The 24,972-nt window shown below is 38.7% G+C and overlaps 1 protein-coding gene across 1 annotated transcript in view; it reads left to right on the top strand.

The window, feature by feature from the left end:
* The window catches only part of LOC126188961 (laminin subunit alpha), a 364,582-nt gene that overhangs the window by 225,890 nt on the left and 113,720 nt on the right, over positions 1-24,972 (top strand). The window contains exons 35-36 of the mRNA XM_049930722.1: positions 8,504-8,666; positions 22,954-23,242. Of these exons, the coding sequence (XP_049786679.1) occupies positions 8,504-8,666; positions 22,954-23,242 (452 nt within the window). The remainder of the gene's footprint in view (positions 1-8,503; positions 8,667-22,953; positions 23,243-24,972) is intronic.

Below are 24,972 nucleotides of genomic sequence, written 5' to 3'. Positions count from 1 at the left end.
AGGTAGACAGCTTGTCAGTTGTCATGCCCACAGGTAGCCCTGATATTGATGGGATAGGTGATACCAGTGGTTGAACTGGAGTTGGTGGTCATGGGTGGATGTATGGAACAAGGGACATGTCTTACGTAAAGGTCTGTTGCAGGGAAATGAGCTATGAGGCAAGGGATTGGAAGCATTAGTAGAGTAGGGTTGGACAAGGATATTGTGTAGGTTCAATGGGTGGCAGAATACCACTGTGGTAGGAGTAGGAAGGATACTGGGTGGGATTCCTCATTGCAGGGCCTTATGAGAAGTAGTCGAAACCCCAGCAGAGAATGTGATTAGTTGCTCTAGTCATGGCTGGTACTAAGTAACAAGGGGAGTGGTCCTTTGTGACCAGACAGTGTGTGTGTGGCAGGTGGTAGGTGACTGGAGAGACAGGGAATGGGAGATCTGTTTCTGTTCATGGTTGTGATGGTAATTTTGATCTGTGAAGGCTTCAGGGAGACCACTGTATCATGTGGGATACCTTTGTTGAACTAAAAATTTTATTAAAAATACTTTGGTGACTGCTTGTACGCCACAAAATAAATATTCTTCTTAACGAAACACTGTTTCATGCTGAATGTAAGTGCGTAATGACAGTGTTACCAGCTACATGCAATATACGCTGTTGAGTTGCTTGACATTGCAGTGCAATATTTAGAGATGGACTGCTCATCAGTACAGTTGTGTGAGCCGCAGGTGGCCAGGCTGTATGGAAGAGACTTCTTGGTATGGAATATGTGGCAGCTATTGAAGAGTAGGTATTGCTGGTGGTTGCAAGATTTGATATGGATGAAGTACTAATCAGCCATCTTTTAGATGGAGGTCAACATCAAGGAAGGTGGCTTATTGGGTTAAGGAGGACCAGGTGAAACAAATGGGGGACAAGGCATCGTGGTTCTGGATGAATATGGATAGCATGTCCTCACCCTAAGTGCAGAACATGAAAATGCCATCAGTGGCTCTGAACCAGATGAGGGTTTTGGGATTCATTTAGATGGCCCGTGAATAGTTTGGCACAAGATGGTGCTGTGTGAGAACACAGTTGGTCATGGTGAGCAGGCAGGAGGTTGTAAGTCTGAAGTCATTTGGGCATTGGGAAAGGTAGTATTCAACAGTGGCAAGGCCGTAGACATTAGGGATGTTAGTGTAGAAGGAGGTGCCATCAAGTGTGGTAAGGAAACAGCAATTGTGGAGAGTTGATGGAGAAATTGGTTTGTGTCTTTTATACAGGAGGGTAGGTTACAGGTAATAGGCTGAAGGTGTTAGTTCACAAGAGGAGAGATTCTCAGTAACTGGTCACAACAGGACATCCTGGGTGGTTGGCTTTATGCACTTTCAGAAGCATGTGGAAGGTAGGAGCGCGGGGAGTGGTAGGGATGAGGAGAAGGATAGACTCAGGGGAGAAGTTCTGGGATGGAGATCCTGTTGCATATCTGTAATGATGTTACTGTGGCCAGGTTTGTTGGTGGATGAACATGACAGCTGACTGAGTCCCTCTGCCAGGTGATCCTTGCTGTTCAAACACACAGTGGTGGAGCCTTTGTCAGCAGGTAGGATTATAAGGTCAAGATCAGTTTTTAGGTGATAGACTGCATTCTTTCTGTGGATGTAAGGTTAGCTTCAATGTTGAGGGATTTGGGGAATGATGGTAAAGCAAGGTTTGAGGTTGAGAAGTTCAGGAGTGTTAACAGGGGTGATTTCTGGGCAGTGCTGGTGGATCACCATTGGATGGAGGAGTGTACTGAGTCAGGCGGGATTCATCATTGGCTTTGGGTTGAGTCTGATATGTAGGATTCATGGCGAAAAGCTATTTCCACAGGAGGTCATGTGAGACAGAGAGGTCTTTAACAAGTCCAGTGGGGCAAAATGTAAGATCTTTGGAAAGGACTGATACTTCTGTGGGTCTAAGACATTTGGAGGAAAGATTCATTAATGTGTTTTGGGTCTGTTTAGGTTCTGGATTATTTATGGTGGCCGTTGGGAGTTTCTGAGGGTGTGGTGAATGTAGTAGGTCTGTGATGCAGAGTTTGTCGGCTGTGAGGGGATTTGGGAGTTTTGGAGGCTGTTGTAGAGGATGTAAATAGTGGCAGTTAAAGACAGGAGTAGGAGGAAACAGGTTGGAATGTGTTTTGAGCTGGCATTGTGCATGCTGTTCTAGTTCCAGGAGGGCCAGAGTTCAGGATGAGAGATGGTATGCAGGAATTTGGGAGTGCAGAGCAGGAGAATTTTACAGAATTTGGTCCTGATTTAGATGGTTTTGCAGAACTAGGTTGGTGAGGGCTACACTGGCAGAATTTGAACAGATAGAGGTCATTGTGGAAGGAGGGGCTGCAACTGAAGATGGGTAATTGAATGGTAAGCCATTTGGAGAGACTCTATGAGCTAGGCAACAATGCAGGAACAGTATGTGGGACTGTTTTCTGGTTAGGGATAAGGAAACTTTCCTGTATTTGTGCAGATGGAAGGAGTAAGGATTGATGGTGGTATTTGTGCAGATGGAAGGAGTAAGGATCGATGGTGCTGGATAAAAACCTGAAAAAATACAAAAATTACATAAAAATATGTGTGAAAAAACTAGTAAAATACACAAAATACATTGGAGAAAACGACAAAATTAAAAAGAAAGATGAAACCTGAGGAAGCAGGGTCAATAGTGGAAGGCAAAAATAAAGTGAAATCAACAAGAAAACACCATGAAATCAAAGAAAAAAAAAATAAAAAAATAGAAAATTGTATTCATTTCTCATAGGTTCAGACACACTATTGTCAGTGCCAGTGACATATTTTTAATCAGCTCCCCTTCAAACATTTTGAATATTTATCATTTTCAACTTCTAAAATGATGTCTCCTCCCAGTTAAACTTTTATTACTGAGGTAAACTATCGATAATGAGACTTAGCCTAATGTCAAAATTACTGCTGAAATTTGATTATTGCTCCTGATCCACTGCTTGAGGTGTGGCAGCTTGATAACTGTGTCAGAACCTGCAATTATTCATGTGATTATTCATTAGTTGAAGCAGTAGATTATATAAATGTTTTTTGTTGTGTGTGTTATCTTTTTAATTTAATGTGTATTTACAACTACCATCCTTAAATGTTGTATGTAGTATTTGCTGTTAGAGTAACACTTTTAAGTTCATACAAATATAAGTATATGTAAACACCTCTAAACTTAAAAATGGTACAGTGAAAGTTGTTCTGGTGCTGATAATAACAACGTAGTATCTCTTATTCTGATATCCTGACAAAAAAAACATATGTGTCAAAATTAGCAAAATCCTCAAACTTTTTTTCTGTATCTGTTTGTCACTCACAGAGTCTTATGTAACGTGAATGGTTGGCTGCCTTTCTTTGGTCATAGATTTCCTGTTGTGTATTTTATATTGTCACCATTCTTCTGAGTCTTAATTTACACTCATGATTAACTAGACTGAACTGGCGATATCTTCATAGTTTTGTGTAGCACCCCCTTACTGAATGGACATCCATATCCATGCTCACACAGTCATCCCTACAGTTCTAATGCTTAGGATGACTTAATAATGTGGTGAGGTATGTGTGTAAACTTCCACTTCTTTGACGATACGACTTACTTGAGATGGTCAACCGATTTTCCTTGCTGGTTAGCTTGCTGCTACAACCTCCTTTTCTCTTTGTCTCCAAAGTATATTTGCTAGGAACAGGAATTTCTCAAGACTCTTTCTACTTACAAAAATAAGCAGATGTACATAGTTTCTTTTGCTTCAGTTAACATTGTATTTTTAAACATCAAACTTTTACAAATCTCATTCTCCACGCAAACAAACACTGTCAAGTAAGTCTACTTGTGTCTCCAAATGTTAGAAACAAAGTTTATTTACACATAAGAGAAAGTTAGCATAAAAACCAAGTCCATTCTCATCCTGAATCTGAATACACATCTTATCCTCTCCAAGTCCAAGATGAGCATTAATTAACAATATCTAAACTGTTCTTTTTTTTCCACTACAATAGTCATAGTTATAAAACAGCATAGAATACATAAACACTCCTTGTTCTTTCACTACAGCTTCCATGGCGCGACCAGCAAACACTTGTTGGTGCTGTTCGACCACCGCGTCTACAATTGTCTCATGATAAACTTCAAACCTGCACATACAGACGGGTGATGCGTAATTAATAGGGTTCGTTTCCCCCACTCTAAACTAAAATATCGGGTGTTTGAGATGGTGGAAGGCCAAGTGGTTCTAGAATTTACACAGAAATTTTCAAAGCACTACACAGTGTAATATATTACAGTCTTAAAAGTGTTAATTAACAGAAAATCTCAATGTTAAACCAGACACGTATTTAATAATATGTTACACTAGTTTTCGCAGTTCTTAACACATGTGTTAGAGCAGAAGTAACAATCTTTGACACCAAGTGGAAGAAATATAGAAGAGGGTGACTCGAAAATATATCTGGAAACACTAATCTGTTTTTTGGAAATAATTCTTTTCTTCAAATGTTGTACCAGCACAATAAGAAAAAAACAAAGTTGTATCATGTATTGATTTTCAGAAATGTACAGTTTAGAAGTGTACTGGTAAGTTCCTATGGGACCAAACTAGAAGTGTACTGATAGTTCCTCAGTGCCCCATGTAATCTCTCTCACTCACTTACTCCAGTTGTGATAATCATTCTAGCTAACTGCAGTGTAAAAGAAATATCCTATCTTCAAGATAGAATCTTACTGTAGCACTGCATCCTGTATGAATTACAGATCAGTAAAGTGATATCTATCCATAGCAAACTTTTGCTCCATAGTAGCGGTCACGAAAACATGTCTCTGTGTATTGACACTTGACTCAGACATAAGCCAGAATAAATCCTGATGGTGGAAGTAATTTTTGTAGCCATTATTTGTCCAGCAAGAGGAGAAGAGATGGTGATGTAAAGTTCCTGACCACCAGTTTGTATGTCAGTGTCATCAATTGAATTCCAAACCTCTCTGCAGTGTCTGATGAAGTGTGGGCCTGTGACACTGATAATGTTGATCCGTCTATTGGCTGGGGATGTTAAGCTTGGTGGCCCCCTCGGTGCTATTCAAGAGTAGGCTTCTCTCTCTTCTCTCATCACCATCATACAACTTGAATGTAGCACTACACACACATGCACTCATTACACTCATCTATACTCTGCCAGCAGCCTTGCTTTGTTGAATACACTGTTTCTTTGTTGAACCGAAGTTATGCAATATTGGGCTTGGGCAACACTTGAATGGGTAACCACCTGGATAAGACACATGATGTTGGCTGCTTTCTCTTCACCTTTGCGACAACAGTGGGGAGGGACCATGGCCTAAAGTCGCTTATCACCAGTCAACCTTTTGGCAGCATATCATGAAGTGAAGGCATCTGACACTGTTAATGGTGACTGCTCAGGTAAACTTGGTGGTCCACTTTCTGCTATTCGAGAGGAGTAGGCTATGTGCTGGGACTCCCTCCTTTCTCTCACCATCATCCAACACAAAACATGACACCACACTACACATACAACCATTATGATCACCAACACTTGCCAGATCTACTTAACACACAACTCTTACACTTTGTGAAGGAGAGGTGCCATTGTGCATGAAAGATACCATACTTACTCGAATTTAAGCTGCACTTGAATCTAAACTGCACCTAAAAAATGAGACTCAAAATCGAGGAAAAAATGTTTTCCCGAATCCAAGCTGCACCTGAAATCTGAGACTCGAAATTCAAGGGGAGAGAAAAATATGAGACACAATTTAGGTCAAATGAATGACGATACAGCTGTAGTAGTTTGGTTCGAGTCGTAAGCTTAGCAGTTAAGCTTTACCAGGTAGCTGTCGCTATGCGTCAAGCATTCTGTCCATATTTATACGGGTACCCTTCCTTTTTAATGTGCTTCGTCTGGTTTGAATTTGAAAATCTTTGCAGACACCTCTTTAGTACATTACATTCTGCACAGAAATTAGAGCCATCTTAGATTTAAAAATCTAATCAATTGCCGTGCTTCATTTCTGACTGTATCACTATTCGGCATAAGAATAATACGAATATAAACAAGACATGATATGTATATTCTTCCACGTTTGCTGTTGTCTCACTCTAGTTTCATTGTTTATTAGGCAGGCGGGATTTAAATGAGATAGCGGCAAACACAAAAGAATACGTGGCAAAATGTTTATATTCATATTATTATTATGGTGAAGAGCATACTGCATGTGATTCACAATTCATAAAAGTTCATATTAGCAACCATCTCTTCTCACAGGTAGGAAAAAATCCAGATCGCAGAGTTGGCCATATTGACAAACATCCCAAACAGTCTTGCCAGTCGGATTTTCGTAGTACAATGAAATGCTGCTACATTCAAAGATGAACAATATGGAATTTGTATTTACTTCGTTGGATAATGTATGAAAATGCAGTGGTCGAAACTCAGGGCGAAGAAAAAAAGTTCGTCTTCCACCCTTTTTTTAAATTTATTTACTGATGCAGAGGTTTTGGTGCCAATATTTATCTTTGTGCCTGCGAAGCGCTACGTATATTCGACGACAGAAGTTAGTTGTGGTGGCACCTACCAACATTTTTCAGAACTTCCGCTTTGCACTCGATTTTAAGCCGCAGGCGGTTTTTTGGATTACAAAAACTGGGAAAAAAAATGCGGCTTAGATTCGAGTAAATATGGTAGTAAAAGCCCTTCCAGTTAGGTGGCTGAACATGCCATTTGTGGTCTCCCAGCCAACTATCCTACATGACTTTACCATCATCTATACTCTACTGATATACTTATGACACAATTGTCACAAAGAAAGGGGGCAGTGTGTATGGATGAAGTATATCATGGGATGTTCCAGTCAACAATGCCATATGAAATTTACATTTATCCTTAGAATAATATTCGTATGTATGTCCATTTATATAAAAGAATAGTAACTGAAAATAAAAGTTTGCTCACTTTCACTTTTCTTATAAGAATGAAAAAGAAAAAAAAATGTATGTGGCTTGCAAGCTTTTCTGGATGTGGTACCTCCTATGACCCTCATGGTTCTTTTGTGTATTCTAAATAGCTTAATGCTGTTTGGAGAAGCTCTGCAGAAAGTGACTGTTCTTCAGACATGACTGAACATTTGCATAGTAACACTTTTTAGGCAGTCTTTGCTGCACCAGTTTTCAAGGATCCTTATCATATAGCAGAATTTGCTCAATTTTTTGATGAGTTTGTCAATATTACTTCCCCACCTGACATTATCCTGGATCTGGAGCTCAAAAAACATTGTAAGATCAAGCTCCATTTTCAGTTTATTTGACAATGCCATATGAAATTTACATTTATCCTTTGTGGGACCTTTTCCTTGACACTATCTAAGTTCTGTGCACAATATTTCCTTCATTTATGAGTAGATTATTGTGTGTGAACCAATCTACTATACTATCTATTGCCTTTGTTGTGTTTTCTAGTAGTAAGTTTTATGCTTTTGCACTGATGAGAAAGCTTACGTCATCAGCAAAGTGATAAGTATTTTTACAATGTATGTTTGTTTGTAGGTCATTTACAAACATATATGCAGGAAAAGCATTGGTTCCACTTCTGATCCTTGGGGAATAATATTTCATCACTTGGTAATCTGAGTAATGGTTTGCAATTTTGTTGGATTCAGTGTTTTGTATTGACACTGTTTGTTTATGTCTGCCAATTTATGACCTGACCCAGTCAGCAGGTGTGTCTCTCATGCCTATTTGATTTAATTTCTGTAGTTGTGCCTCATGATCTGTGATATTGAATAACATCAACAAGTCAAGGCCTATACCAGTAATATGTTCACTATTCTCCTTTTTCTGGTAAATTTTACTAGCAGTGCTTGTTGAGTTGTTCTTTTTAAACCTCTGTTGTATTCAGGACAGAATTTGGTATTTTTGCATAAAACATGTAAGGCTTTAGTGAAAAACTTTCTCTAGAATTTTTGAGACAGGCGAAGGGCAGTTTGCTCATAATTGCCAAAGTCTTCTGTGTTTCCATTCTTTTGTACATTGGTTTTAATTTGGCAATTTTTAGACAAGAAGGGAATGTCCCTGTTCTCTCACTCAGTCATTGATTTACATGTTCTAGTACAGTTTTGTGTCTGGAAGATCTGTTGGTCACATTGCTTTTTGTGCCGATCTTACAGTTTAGCAATAAATATTGATATTATTCAGTAACTCTATGTGTATCTGCATGTTTCACTGTTTTTCCATAGCATTGTCCACTGTCTTATTTTATGTTATACTGTGACCTTAACGTCTCTAACAGACCTATCCATAATCTGTGTTAATCCAGAGAGAACTGACTTACAATGTTCAACATATTTTGCATTTTTTAAAATATTTCAGTGTTTTTCTCATCTCAAAATATTTCTGTAGTGTACCCCAAAGAGTTGTGTGGTTGTGTTCTTAACATATTTAAAAATGTGGTCACCTATGTATGACTTCAATTTCAGACTGAATATGCTGTTGAGAATGCAGAACAGTGTGAGCCTGATGCACTGAAGGTGCAACAAGAAGCAGTTGAAGTGGATCACATAATTCAACTTGTTGTTGATGAAGCAGAGACAATATTAAGTGAAGTCAGTGAGCTTGCATTGAGTTTGGACTCTGGAACTGGTAAGACCAACATTATAGTAACATATTTTAGTGACTTTTTGTATTAATGTTTGATACTGCAGCAAGTATAAAAAACCATTAACTATTTAGCTGCTTCATCAAGTGCAGTTGTATTACTTGTTTTGTCTGAAGGAAAGATTGAGTTTAATGTCTGATTGTACACCAATATTGAGGTCATCAGAGGAAGTGAACTTGCCAGCACAAGAGTTTGGGAGCCAATGTACCTTGATATTATTAAAGAAATCATCATAAAATTTATTTGAAGTGATTTGGTGGGCTCACAGGAAATCTAAATTAGGATGATCAGATAAGGATTGGAATACCACTCCACCCAAATATGCATCCACTCTCACTGTTAATATGGCCAGTTAACTATTGGTAAATTTTGATAAGCCTTATTAATAGGTTGCAGGCAAACATCAGCGTACTGCTACAATAGTTTACTGTTGAATATCTATGAGCAGTAACAACATAACCACAAAGTTCACAGATTTTGCAGAATATAATGGTACTATTAAGCAGACACTGTCATTGTTTTAACAAATAATTGTGTTATACTTATTCCACTGTTTAGTTAATGCATTATTGTTGACCTAGCCAGTATGGGTTTCTCATCTGAAAATCGGCCATGAACTGACTGTTTCGAATCCAAAAATGGGGCCTTTATATATATCCTCATAATAATAAGCACTGAAACTATACATTGTTTGATGTTAAAGTTACAGAAATTACAATTAGAACACACCTCATTCAATTAACTGAATACTTGGAAAAATTCTTCCTTTTTAACAGTTTCTATTACTACAAGGGTTAAGCTGAGTTATTTGTTTGAATGATGAAATTAACAGATATAAGTATACAAACAATACTTTTGACAAAATTGATCATTACTTTGGAATTAATTAAGGGTTGGCTTTGCTAACATGTTTTCAAATAGAGCCAAATAAATACTTTAATAATGCTATTAGTTCTTCTTCCAAATGAGTATAGTTATTATAGAATTGATATTTGTTTATAAGTCATCAATAGAATTTAAGTTATGAAACAATTATTGATTTCACCCTATAAAAAAGTATTAACTAGGAATAGTTGAATAAATTAGAAAATCGATTACGTACATAAAACTAAGCTCATAATTAGATCTGGTGCTATATTTTTTAAACTGCAGGCCAACCTTCTCATTTATGAAAATTCAATTTATGCTCGTGTATGTTAATAGCAATTAGTCAAAAATGAAAAAAATGAATTTAAGGAGGCAGATGGCAAAACAGGGGAGGAAGTAAAAAAATTCCAGCTTGCTTTGTCACAAGCCCATCAGAAATTTATGTGATTTTTGGAGATATGCCTTTGTTACACGTTAAACAAAATGTGTTCTATATATGTAAAGAGAATATCAGAGCATCACTGTGTTTATGTGAATCTAATGTGTCATCGAATGTAATGCGCACCTCAGTTGCAAAATTTACATTAATAAAAGAAAGCAATATTGGTACATCACTGGTAGGATATCTTTGTATTGCTGAAATTTGTTATATAATGCTGACTTTATTTCGAACTATAGTGAATGTATACATGAACTATAAAAACCAACAATAATTTATTTTAAAGTTACTCATTACATAATAAGTGACATTTTCATTATTAAAAAAGAATGCCTGACTTGATTGCCTATATGACATACAAAGAAACATACTGTAAATTACAGGTGTTACTCATCATTATTGACTAATGGCATCATTACTGGAATCCTCGGAAGAGTCTACATCATAAATAGATTCATTTCCTCCTTCCCTGCCATCCTTGGTGTCGTTACAGAGCACATCATCTTCACTGCCATCCATAGTAATTGAGAAACAGTGTTTCATGAATGATTTTATGATCATTGGTGCTTCGATGCATTTCCAGGCAGCCAAAACCCAGTGTAAAATGATGTAGGGTCCAGCATGTTTAATTTTTCCTGTTGGAGTCAGTACACGATTTGGTTCGCAAAACCATTTTTTATACCGTTCCTGAATGTAACCTTTGAAAGGTTTATTTATACTAATGTCCAAGGGTTGTAATACAGAAGTCATTCCTCCAGGAATAATAACAAGGTCACTGGATAGGCTGTGGATCTTCTTTTTTACATCATCAGTGAGATGAACATGAAATGCATCAAGACAAATCAGTGAAGGTTTCTAGGAAAGCCTGCCAGGACAGAGTTCCCAGATGTTTCGGAGCCAGTCAAGCGTCAAAGTTACAGTCATCCATCCCTTCTCTTGATTCTGAATCTTTAAGATTAATCTTTAAGATTAAAAAAGGGGAATGTTTGTTTCCATCTGCTGTGATCGCCAGCATTGCTGTTACGCACTGTTTTTCACACCCAGATGTTTTGATGGTAACTTCTTTTAACTCTTCTCTCAATTTTCCTATTTGACCCATCAAAAAATTCTTCTCTTCCCGATGTGTGATAACATACTGCTGAAATTCTTGAAGTATCTTCTCAAAATCCTGTGGAAGCTTTTGGCATATTGTTGTACAGTGTCACAGAGATTAGATCGCTCATTTCCCAAAGTAATCAACTGATACCCTGCTAGCCTTAAACTCTTGCTTCAGTCTATTAAGAGCTGCATACAACTCTTTCGCTTTTTTTATTATGGTGTCACTGCTCACAGTTTGCCCATGCTTCCTCCTTTAACAGACTAATTACAAAGCATTTACTTCAATGTCAGAATGTCTTCCTTTGCAAGGTCCAGTGAATCTATCTCTGATAGCAGTAGTCGCAAATAATTCCAATTTCTGTTTCTTTCATAAACGAACGTTACTCTCGGCTACATTGAACTCTCTTCCTGTCCTCCTGTTACCATATTTTTCAGCATAAAGAATTACTATGCACCTGAAAGTAGCTTCATACAATATTCTTCTCTGCTTGCTTTTCATTTTGTGATTACCTAATGCAAAGTGCTGTAGTAGGCCAGCAATAATGAAACGAGATTACCTGATTAAAATCTTTCTTTCTTTAATGCACACATACCATACCTATATTTTCTTGTTAGAGCTTAATAAATGTTTTGCTACTTCAGGTCACATATTGTAAGAAATACCGGTGAACGATTAGAGTTTGTACTCGAATCTAATGCACCATCGAATCTTATGCACACCCCAATTTTGAGTACTTCGTAGGGTAAAAAAAAATACACACTAGATGTATGTAAATACGGTATGTCTCCTGAAATCATCGTTATTTGTCTATAAGAAAACAAGACTTTCAAATCACAGTTATCTTTAGCAAAAATTGAGAAATCGTCAATTCCACTGCAGGTATTTTTTTCCCTCCTCAAATAATTCAGTGTTATTTTATGTTACCTTCAACCCTCAAATTATGTTTACAGTAAAATCTTCTATTTATGACATAAGATCATTTGAAACTCATGACCTGATTTCTTCGACATTTATTTGGCTAGTATGTGTCAGTAGTTAATTGTAAGGCTTTTTTGGTCATGGACAGCAATACAGGTGAACTCTTTGTTTATGCTAATGGCCATCAGCCTATAAGTATATTTTAAATTTCATTTGTTACACTGTAAAGCAAGTAAAACTGTGCTCAATTTAAAGGTTGATTTGAACACTGCAGTCTTTACTAGGCATGGTGTTGTGTCCTGACTTCCTCCCACTTTTGAGCTGGTTTATACATCCATTTAGAGGTGACTTACATTCCAAAATGTTCTCTGAAAAACAGTGCAACTTGTCTTATTATTTTTGTGATTATTATATGTGAAAGAACTGATAAGTAACAGAGAAAGTCATAGGACCAACGGCGGATCGAACCCCAAACCTTTAGTTTTGTAGTCTGGAATTCTGCCCAATGAGCCAGTGAGGCACATTTCTGGACAAACCATTAATGTGGTATTTATCAAATAGAAGCTGCACTGAGCCAAGAAAACAATTTAGAGTTCCACAGCAGAATCAGTGACCATCAACAGCATTCAGTATTTGATTGTCATTTTATGCTGTGTTATACATAATCATGCCCAGCTGCTGTGGAACTCACCAGTCCCAATTCAGTTTTAAACCTCTCATCCAGATCCCTTTCTCCTCCAGAGACATCTGTTCTATTAAAAGGCTTTAACATTTAGCCCCACACCTAAATTCAACCACACTACCCTGGTTAAAGATCTCCTCTCATTCACCCGGAACCTCAACTGGAACACTTCACCACCCAAACACAGCCCCCAAATACTAAACCCAGTGTTGAACCCTGTCTAGAACAGTTCCGAATGCCTTCTCAAAGAGATCCTCCTCCCCTCCCCCAAAACCATCCCTTGCAGACATTTCAGGAATTCCTCACATCCAGTGTTGCCTCCCAGTCCTTCTTGAAGAACATCCGACAACCCCCAACATCTCCCCAGCTGAATCCCGTGCCATTAAGGAGCTGAAAACAGACTACTCTATTGTCATCCTCCTGATGGATAAAGGCTCCACAACTGTGGTACTTGACCAGGGTGTATACGCCCCGGGACAATCGGGAGATCCTGGAAAAACCCGAGAATTTTTTCATCCGGGAGAAAACCGGGAAAAACCTGGGAATTTTTTAGAATTCTGGGAATTTTTCATTGTTTTAGTTTTCTGTCAACATTTTTGTAATTTTTACTGGTAAGAACCGATACTCTAACAAAGGATATTACTGTATCCCGCTACTGCAGAATACTACTTCAACAATAAAACATAAATGAGAGGAAAAAAAACGAAAATAACTTAAACTGCAAAGGAAATGTGCCATATACAACAACGACACACAGTGCACATGCAAGTGTCTGACAACAGCAAAATGTGTCAAAGGCTTTAGAAAGACTATGCAATGCTTCATAACAGCAAATTACCTCCGATGAGAGTGAAGTCACAACTGGCTACGTTAGATTCATTTTTAAGAGTCACGAGCGGGCTCGTGTGCATGCACAGTTGAGTTACGTTTTAGTTGTAGATTCTGCCACTTTTGGCTACAGGAATGTGGCTGTTGGCTGTGCAAGCAGTCGCAGCAAGCAGCTAGATGCTACCAGGAAAAGGAGGCGCCAAATCCATATTCTTGAGGAAAAAAACTTTCTTCACAAAGCGCTTAGCATCCAGCGCACGTTTGTCTATCGATTATTCATATGATTTTGCAACACTTCCCTGTTGGTTTTTGAACATTTTTGAACACATTTTAAGTTGATTTCTGAATGAATTATAAGTTGATTTTTGAATGCGTGATGTCTCTGTCAGGAGAATCCTCGTCGCATCTAGAAATAAGCTTTCTGAAGACAAATGGGGATGGGGCTGTACAAGCTGAGTGGAGTAAAGCTGAACGGATGAATGCCAATCGCATTCTGATGATGTGGTTAATTGGGTTTGCGAATGATCGGCGTTGTTATAATTACTAGCAAAATCTGTAGATTCAGACTACCAGAATGGAAATAAACGACTGACAGGAATAACAGGTGAGAAAGATTACATATTATCTTCTCGGTGTATCCAAGAAAACGAAATTCTGAAAGGAAATTTTTGGCCAGATCGCTATCCTAGTAAGGACCAGTTGTACAGTGCCCGGCTAGCAGCCGCTTAAGTTCTATTTTGGAAGTAACGCTGAAAATGTGTTGTACAAACATGTAATAGCACCTAACCAGAAAATAATCACGGGATAACTAAAGCTGTGATTCTAGCAGGACTAGTGAAGTTAATCAGCAAACAAATTTTGATAATAGCAGGAAGAGCTACAGGATTGGTGACGACAAGATTATTTGTTAGAACAAGGAAGGAGAAGAAATGGGGACATCACACAAATTATGGAAGAATAAGATGATTCCAAATTTATATAAAAAATTTCGTAATACTACTTTTCGATCTCATGCTTGAGAAACTGATGCGTATGAGTGAAATGTGAAACAATTTCCTAACATAAAGCTTTTTGCTTGTAGTAAGCCTAATAGGCATTTGATTAGGTACTTCGAAAATTATATTCTGTCTTGTTATAAAAATGGCCATTTGTGCTGAAACAGTCTCATTTATTTGGCGTGTATTACAAAATTGCTGCAATATTAGAAAGGCCTATTTTGTTTTATATAGCAGACAGTGACAAAATAGACGTAATTAGATCAAGAAACCACACCAGTCTTGGGTATTATTTGTGTTAACAGCTTTTTCAGTATTAGATAACAACATTCCAATTTTTCATGTAGCAAAACGTTTGACGAACCTTGATGAGGTAATAGATTCTTTCACAGAAAGGAAAGCATGCCATGTAAAGCTGTAGCAAGATTAGAGAGAAAAAAAAATGCTAGGAGCTAAAGATTGAAGAAATGTGTAATTTCTTGTTTATCTCTTGTCTTTATTGGTTTTATGTATCCTATATTTAATTTTATATCACACAAAACAGCAAGTTATTTGCTAATAGGCAATAAAAAGTGCAAATTCTCTGAAGAGTTCTTCTTCTCCCAATGACAAATATTCCCATCCGCTATTAATTGTGAATTTTTTTTTAAGAGGGACAGGCTGACAAACCGGCCGATTGGGAGCAGGAGAGGCACCACAGGACATTTCAATTTCCACTGTCCTGAGTATATTTTGATGGCATCCATTACAAAATATACACATTTCAATTCCACAGAGTCAAATACAGTGGTGTGCGGTATAAGAATGCTTTATGAAGAGGCGTGGCACTGCACTTTGGCACATTTAGGGCCAAATAATATGTCTTAACATTTCCTCGAACACATGAGTTTTATGTTTCAGACTTTTCAGAGAGATGTGCGCTTCAAGATGAACATATTTTTGGAAATTCGATATATATATATATATATACCTAAAAACAAAGATGATGTGACTTACCAAATGAAAGTGCTGGCAGGTCGACAGACACACAAACGAACACAAACATACACACAAAATTCAAGCTTTCGCAACAAACTGTTGCCTCATCAGGAAAGAGGGAAGGAGAGGGAAAGACAAAAGGATGTGGGTTTTAAGGGAGAGGGTAAGGAGTCATTCCAGTCCCAGGAGCGGAAAGACTTACCTTATGGGGAAAAAAGGACGGGTATACACTCGCACACACACACATATCCATCCACACATATACAGACACAAGCTGCTTGTGTCTGTATATGTGTGGATGGATATGTGTGTGTGTGCGAGTGTATACCCGTCCTTTTTTCCCCATAAGGTAAGTCTTTCCGCTCCTGGGACTGGAATGACTCCTTACCCTCTCCCTTAAAACCCACATCCTTTTGTCTTTCCCTCTCCTTCCCTCTTTCCTGATGAGGCAACAGTTTGTTGCGAAAGCTTGAATTTTGTGTGTATGTTTGTGTTCGTTTGTGTGTCTGTCGACCTGCCAGCACTTTCATTTGGTAAGTCACATCATCTTTGTTTTTAGGTATATTTTTCCTTCATGGATTGTTTCCTTCTATTATATATATATATATATATATATATATATATATATATATATATATATATAATAGAGGGAAACATTCCACGTGGGAAAAATATATTTAAAAAGAAAGATGATGAGACTTACCAAACAAAAGCGCTGGCAGGTCGATAGACACACAAACAAACACAAACATACACGCAAAAATCTAGCTTTCGCAACCAACGGTTGCCTCGTCAGGAAAGAGGGAAGGAGAAGGAAAGGGAAGGAAAGACAAAATGATATGGGTTTTTAGGGAGAGGGTAAGGAGACTCCTTACCCTCTCCCTAAAAACACATATCCTTTTGTCTTTCCTTCTCCTTCCCTCTTTCCTGACGAGGCAACCGTTGGTTGCGAAAGCTAGATTTTTGCGTGTATGTTTGTGTTTGTTTGTGTGTCTATCGACCTGCCAGCGCTTTTGTTTGGTAAGTCTCATCATCTTTCTTTTTATATATATATATATATATATATATATATATATATATATATATATATATATATATATATATATATATATATATTTTTTTTAAGTGTTGATCCGGTTCGCAAATATCATAGATCCTTATAGTGGGGAGTCTCCACGTGACCCGTGCTTTCATTTAATGGTTTTGCTGTTTCTGCCTCGTTTACTCTCATGTCAAATGAAAGCAAAATGGATATCTGTGGCAGGGAGCTATCAAGTGATTTAAAATGCATTCACATAATAACGGAAGGTGAAAATATGTCATTACTTTCAGATTTTATTGTATTTCCACTTTTCTGACAGTGAAGCATTAATCGACTTGCGGAACACTGAAGCTATTTTTGTCTGTTTGCTAAAGAAATTTGACTTTTATAAACTTTTTCCGCAGAGGCAGTCAATGCAGTTGAAACAAAATGTTTAATTCCACAGTACTGACTAGTTTCAACTGTTCGCTGCATTTCAAATGCCCGTTTTCATCTTCTAGCACATAATGGCATTTTGCCATAATAAAGAACCAAACATGATATAATACAGTATGGTGCGCCAAGAAAATTTACATCCCCAAAACCACACTGAAAATTTAATATCAGGTCGAGGTCTACTTCATTGGGAATCTGGACATATGGATGTTCACTTTAAGTATGCACTTTAAATGAGCACATTTTAGTATGGTTCACAAAATTCCGATGCTCTTGGAATATCCTCTGATGTCTTGTTTCTTTTATGACATAATGTATGATCTTTTAATATTTTACACGTACGTAAATACGGACTTCCTATGTCATGATAGCTGCACAAGTGCAGTGTCTCCTGTTATCTGCACTCTCTGGCAACTCCTGAAAGGAACCTATTTCTAACAGGTCACGGGAAAACATTGCGAATGGTGGTTTGAAAAGCGTTACTTTCAAAGTAAATATCATTTTACGTAAGTTGAACTATGTGCAAGATTGTACCATGAATTTCTTAAATCACAAAGCGTTAAATCAACTCTTTGATGACGAGCCATTTAGAAGAATTTCAAACCCTGATGATCAGACATGTATGTCATTATTAAAAATTTTACTGGCACATTTGTGTGATATATCTTAAGTGTAACGCACAAAAAAGATCAACATTATATGCGAAAACTTAGCTTCTCTTGCAGCTTATTAACCTTAGAGACCAATATTATATGCGAAAGCTTTGCTTTTATTGTAGCACCACTATGTATATTAATTTAAACTATTAATTTGCCCTGATTGTGTGTTCGTGCTACTTAACAGTGATGTCGCTGTTGGCTGACTACATCATGTGTCCTATGCTCTAAATTTCCACTGCCATCAGCTGGTGAGATCACGTGACATGAGCTATGACTGGCTTACAAAGGTGCATCGCAATCTCGATTTCAATGATTCGGAAAGTAACATGAGGTGTTTGGTGGGATTCCAATGTATATTTTCATAATATGAAAATACGCAGTGTACAAGTTGCTGCACATCAAAGATATTTCCAAAATGTGTTTTTTTCCCTGAGTTTCATTTTCTAAAGTGCCGAGAAATTCTGCGCCCTTGTATAAAACCATAACCATTCAAAGGATTGATAAGGGAAAATATACTGTCACTTAAAACAGAAAACATGTGTTTTCACCCGGGAGGAAGTGTATTTTTAACCGGGAAATCCAGGAAAAAGCCGGGAATTTTTTTTCCTTGTCCCCGTATACACCCTGTTGACCTTGTGGGGTACGTGGCAGATGGACTGCATCAACTCTCCGACACCTCAACCTACAAAGCTGTTACCCAGGATCCCATTCCCTCCATCCAGACTGAGCTGCAGAAAATCCTAAAAATCCAAGGTCCCTCACAAGGCCTCATAACGGCTTCCATAGACCTACTCACTCCACCTGAGCCACGTACCCCTACCTTCTGCCTATTACCCAAAATCCACAAAGAGAACCAGCCTGGTCGTCCCATTGTGGCAGGCTTCAAAGCCCCAACAAAATGTATCTCAGCTCTGGTAGATCAACACCTCCAACTTATCACCCGCAGACTCCCATCCTACATCAAAGACACAAACCACTTCCTAGAACACCTCAAATCCATTCCCATTCCCATCCCACCTGAAACCTTTCTTGTCACCATAGATGCTACATCCCTTTACACAAACATCCCACATACACATGGTCTTCTGCCCTTGAACGCTCACCTGAAGATCTTCCAAAAACCTCGTTCCTTATCACACTCACCAACTTCATCCTCACCCATAATTACTTCACTTTTGAAGGCCAGATCTACAAACAAATCAGGGGAACGGCCTTGGGAACCAGGATGGCTCCGTCCTATGCCAACCTCTTCATGGGCCACATGGAAAAGGCTTTCCTGAAGACCCAACAGATGCTTCCCCTGGCTTAGTATAGGTTTATAGACGAGATCTTTGTGGTCTGGACTCATGGTGAAGAAACACTCCTTAATTTCCTCCATAGCCTCAACTGCTTTTTGAATCTGAATTTCATCTGGTCCTTCTCCAAAACCCAAGCCACCTTCCTGGATGTTGACCTTCATCTTGTTGAAGCTCACATCCACACCTCTGTCCACATCAAACACACAAACAAATAACAGAACCTTCACTTTGATAGCTGCCATCCATTCCACATCAAACGCTCCCTTCCCTACAGCCTAGGTATTCATGGAAAACGTATCTGCTCCAGTGACGAATCCCTCAACAATACACCAATAACCTGACCAGTGCTTTCCTCTCCCGCAAATATCCTGCAGACCTTGTCCACAAACAGATCTCCTGAGCAATACATTCTTCCCCGTCCAACAACAATGTTCCTACCCCCAGACCACACAGAAGCATCCCCCTTGTTACCCAGTATTATCCTGGCCTCGAATACATCAACAAATTACTCCACCAGGGTTATGAATTTCTCATGTCAAGCCCTGAAATAAGATCACCCCTTGACAATATTCTCCCCACACCACTCAGAGTTGCCTTTTGTCACCCCCCTAACCTCCGTAACATCCTTGTCAAACCCTACAGACCGCCTTCTCTACCCAGTGGTTCCTATCCCTGTAACCAACCCTGCTGCAAAACCTGCCCCATGCATCCCCCGCTACTGGTAAAATATACACAATTCAAGGCAGGGCCACATGTGAAACAATACATGTCATTTATCAGCTGACATGTCAGCACTGCACAGCCTTTTACATTGGTATGACAACAACTAAACTGGCTGAGTGCATGAACGGGCACAGACAAACTGTCCGCCTAGGAGATGTCCAATACCCAGTAGCAGAGCATGCCCTCCAGCATAATTCTAGGGACCTAGGAACCTGCTACACCGTACGTGCCATTTGGCTTCTTCCACCCAACACCAGTCCCTTGGAACTGCGGAGATGGGAACTAGCACTCCAGCACATCCTTTCATCCCGCCATCCCCCTGGACTGAACCTATGTTAACCAACCTCAGTCCCATTTACTCTTCAGTCTTCTCCTCTTTCCCTTTCCTCTTTAGCCATTCACGCATCTTTTCATCCTACATAGTTGTGTTTATCTTTATACTATATACCTCTTTACTTCTGTATGCATCCTCTTTGGTTTGAAGCTGGCTCAGTACTTACAGTAGAAAATCTTAGGCTTCCCTCTGACACACATACCTCCATCTTTGCTACCCTCCCTGTTTACCTTTCCCCTGTTGCTTCATAACCTGGGTTGTGAGTAACTGAATCCACTTTCCCTTCTTCCCTTTTTTTCCCCTCTCTCCTCCCTGACGAAGGAAGAAAGTTCCGAAAGCTAGGATACATAAATTTCTTGTTCTGTTTTGTGTATCTATCGGCTGTATTGGGTTGACGTAAGTACTGGCCAGCCCCTCTATCTCTTTGTTAGAAATAATTAATGAATCTCAGGTATACAGCATTTATTTTCTCCATAGAAAACATGGAAAATTGACATCTATAAAGAACTTATAAATACAGTCCAATGCTTGCTGGGCCCTTTAGAACCACTACATTGTGACAAAGCTGTATAGAGTCCATGTTTTGCATCCATATGACAGGGACACATGCCTGTTGCCCCACACTCGATGAGTGAGCACCATGTGAAACCATGTGAACTTCCGTGTACACATGTGAAGTGAGTGATATGTAGTGAGCACTACTCGCATGGTTTTACAGTGTGGATGCAATGTTCTAGTGCATACTTTTACTAGAAAAAGAGCAAGAGTTCAAAAGTTAGTTTTCTTTCATGTGTTTCTATGTAGCATAAATTAGTCTGCTATACGGAAGTGGTTGCCTTTCCCTTATTTTACATATTGCTCCATCCAGCAATTTCCATTACTCTTATAGCTGTGAAGAATGCTTCATCAAAAAGAGTATAAGCCTCAAAAAAGAATAAATCTGATGAAAATGTAATAGGCAATCTTAAAAGAGGAAAATTGAAGAAATAAAAAAGCTCCACGATAAAAAAGAGAGTGATTGTAGAAAAGGGAAAGGAAGAAGTTAAGTTTTGGATGTTGAAATTTTAGGTGTAACTAAGGAACTTAAACATTAATCTTTTACTGTGAAATTTAACATTAAAAATAAATTTTGTACTTCCATAATTGTTATATTGTCTTAAGCAAAATTGTAAGTTTTCACTACATTACTATGTTAAAACAACATCTTTTTTAACTAACGTATTCACAATTATACCTGAAAAGAGCCATATCTCATCACAGGTGAGAAGTGAATGTTTTTATAGCATTTGAGGAATGGTATACTACAAGTCATACACAGTTACATCACTCATTTTGACATACAGTTTAAGTAATGGAAGAATTCTTACATTCAGCTTTTATTTCAGTTGGCTTTCAGGTTCATTAAAAAAATGTTTTTGCAGTTTACCATGCACATTTTTGAGAGGTGTTGCATTCAAGTAAAAAAGTCGTGGAAAAATAATGAGAAAGTTACCAATTTGAGCCTCTAAAAATTAGCAGAAAAAAAGGAAAGCATATATGATGATACATAAATGTTGTCTATAGAAGCGAAAGTGTTGACTCATAAATGCATTTTCAAGTGCAGAAAATGCCTGCAGCTTTTTACTTCACAGCTTCCACAGCATGCTGACAAAGTGATTTCTAGAAGCTTGAAGGTAGAATAAGGCAAAGAACATGAATGTTTCAATTGAACAATATCAACTGAAGCCATGTTTTTTTGACATTAGAAGCATGAACATATATGATACAGCATGAACTGAAATACGTTGTATGTAGAAAGACAACAAACAACAGACAACAGTGGAGGAAATTAAAAAGAAAATAAAAACTCTGCATTCACAAAAGTTATAGCTTTTCTCGTCACATTGTTCTGCTATGTTACTTTCTGTTGCAAGTAGTCCAGTAGGAATTGATAATTATCATCAGTTATCATCAGTTAATTTACCTCTCCCCTCACCTGCTCATCCAGTTTTTCACCTATAACAAAAATTTTTGTCTTTTTGTGTTGTCCACAGCTGTGGATGTTATGCAGGGGCCATATGAAAAGCAAGAATTATTGATTTGGTTTTATTACTCAAGGCCATGACAGCTTTCTAACTTTATATACAGTAGGGTCTATTGACATGCACTTTATAGCATGTCTAACCAAATGTGATTCTTTCCATGTACTTCAGTGTGCATTTTGTTGTGCACTTTAAGTGACAACTAAATCAGCACTAACGGTTGAATGTCTGCCTTTTTGAGACATTAGATTACATGATATTCAGTGAACAGTGTTTGTGTATACTGCTGTGTGATGTGATACAGCTAGATAAGTTTTGTCTTACATTTGTTTCCCTACTTATTCCATATATTTAATTTAAGATTCTGCTTTTCTATGGAATTCATAACGTGCAATGTACTCAGTGTGTGTGTGTGCCGGCCGAAGTGGCCGAACGGTTAAAGGCGCTACAGTCTGGAACCGCACGACCACTACGGTCGCAGGTTCGAATCCTGCCTTGGGCATGGATGTGTGTGATGTCCTTAGGTTAGTTAGGTTTAAGTAGTTCTAAGTTCTAGGGGACTTATGACCACAGCAGTTGAGTCCCATAGTACTCAGAGCCATTTGAACCATTTGTGTGTGTGTGTGTGTGTGTGTGTGAGAGAGAGAGAGAGAGAGAGAGAGAGAGAGAGAGATTTACGATGAAGCTTTTGTTACTTGAGGTAGTTGAAATAGTACTTATATTTCATACAGGGATCTGTGGAATAAAAAGTATGACAGAATGTTCGACTAAAAATCCTTTGAATTTTCCAGCACTGATTATTAACTAACTTTTTCATCAGTTATACTGATTTACTTTTTAGGCATTTTCCAAAGTCATTTTGATTTACTAATCCATCATTTGATCTAGTTACAAATTTAGAACTGACATGATGAAACAGATACAGTTTATAATTTTGATGCTGATTGTTTCAGGCCCACAGATTGATCAGGCACTGCGAGAAGCTGAAGACCTTTTAGCACAAATTCACAGTAGGAATTTCACAGATAGGCAGAATGCTGCCCAGCAAGAACTTTATAAAGCCATTGAACTTCTTGAGAAAATGCAAGAATTTGCTATCCCAGTACACAACCAAACAGAGTATTATGAAGCATTGAAACATCAAGTGAACCACTTTGATGGGAAACTTGAAGATTTAAGAAATTACAGTTTGGTTACCAAGGATCAAGCAGCTAAAACAGATGAGATGAATGACAGAAATAGGTTTGTATTTGCCTGTTTTTATGTTAACTGAAATATTGATATTGTATGGATGTTTGTAATAGCCTTAAAAAAAATCATAGGACATAGAGGACACTTAATAGCTAATGGTCTGAATGGAACCAAAATTTGGGAGACAAGGTATTCCTATAGTAGAGGGACACATAAAGTCTTTCACTAGCAGCAACAGGCAAGTAACTGATTTTGTGATATTTTATGATTTCCTAACAAGGAGCGAATTGTGTAGTTTCATCTGTGTGCTTTGGTAGTTTAGTTTCTTGAGTTTCTGTGTGTTAATTTAATATTTAATAGAAACAGTTCTCACATTTTTGTTTGTGTCAGAATGTAAAATGATTATGTGACATATTACAAGTTCCTAATCAGGAGCGAGTTATTCAGTCTCACCTGAGTGTTTTGGTAGTTCAGTTTTTGAATCTCTGCATATTAATCTAATTTATTAGACACAATTCTTGTGTTGTCCTCTCTGTCTACAGTAGAGTTCCATAGCGCCTATTGATTGTCATTTGTTTGTCTGCGTAGTGTAATTTTCCATGGTCTTCAGTGTGGATAGGGACTATGACTGCTGTGTGCGGATGGAAGCTGAGTTGGTGACACTTCGCTCTCAGCTCCAAGCTGTGATGGCTGTCCAGCATGTCTGAGTCCACTGCAATGGTGGCCAGCCCAGTTACCACTCACACTGAGGTTGACCTCTCACCAATGGTCGAGCAGGAGGTCACCTCAGAGCATGGCAGGTGATGAAAGACTTCCCAGGGGGCCGCATGTAAGGCCTCCCTGGTTAGTGTGACAAAAAGGTTCTAGGTGCTGTCTGTGCCTGACTCTGTCCATCAGCCAGATGCAGTCGCTTGTCCTGTTTCAGAGGAAACCTCTCAGCGTGCAAGATCCAGGCGATCACAGAGGGTGGGATTATTGGTAGTTGAGAGCTGTTAGGCATGTTATGGGGCCCCTTAGGGACATGGCTGCCAAGGAGGAGAAGAAAGCCAATGTGCACTCTGTGTGCATACTGGTTGGAGACATTCCAGATGTGAAACGAGTCCTTCCGTATGCCATGAAGAGCACAGGATGCAGCCAACTGCAGGAAGTGGCTTGCATCGGTACCAGTGATGTGTGTCACTTTGGGTCAGAAGGTATTCTCTCTGGTTTCAAGCAGCTAACAGAAGTGTTAAAGACTGACAGTCTTGTTTGAGAGATCAAAGCTGAGCTCACTATTTGCAGCACAGTTGACAGGACTGATTGCGGACCTCTGATACAGAGCAAAGTAGATAGTCTGAATCTGAAGGTCAGATGGTTCTGTGAGGGTGTAGGCTGCAGATTCCTTGACTTGCTCCATAGGGTTGGTTTTGGGTTCTGCTGAATAGGCCAGGAGTCCACTACATGCAGGAGGCAGCTACACAGGTACCAGGGGCTGTGTGGTGGGGACTTCCAGAACCACTCCCCAGAGTCCACCACTCTATCTCTCTACTCACCTCTACCACTCCTCGCACTCCTACCTTCTACATGCTTCCTGTGTCCCCACTGAGAGAATCTCTGCTCTTATAGACCAACACCTTCAACCTATTTCCCGGAACCTACCCTCCTATCTATAATATAACAACAATTTCCTTCAGTGGCTCTCCACAATTCCTGTCCCTTTACCACATGGCACCATGCTCATCACTATTGATGCCACCTCCCTTTACACTAACATTACTAATGCCCCACAGCCTTACTGCTGT

This window comes from Schistocerca cancellata, chromosome 5, assembly GCF_023864275.1.
Source record: "Schistocerca cancellata isolate TAMUIC-IGC-003103 chromosome 5, iqSchCanc2.1, whole genome shotgun sequence".
Taxonomy (NCBI): Eukaryota; Metazoa; Arthropoda; class Insecta; order Orthoptera; family Acrididae; genus Schistocerca; species Schistocerca cancellata.
The sequence above is the reverse complement of the archived record's forward strand: the minus strand, read 5'-3'. Positions and strand labels throughout refer to the sequence as shown.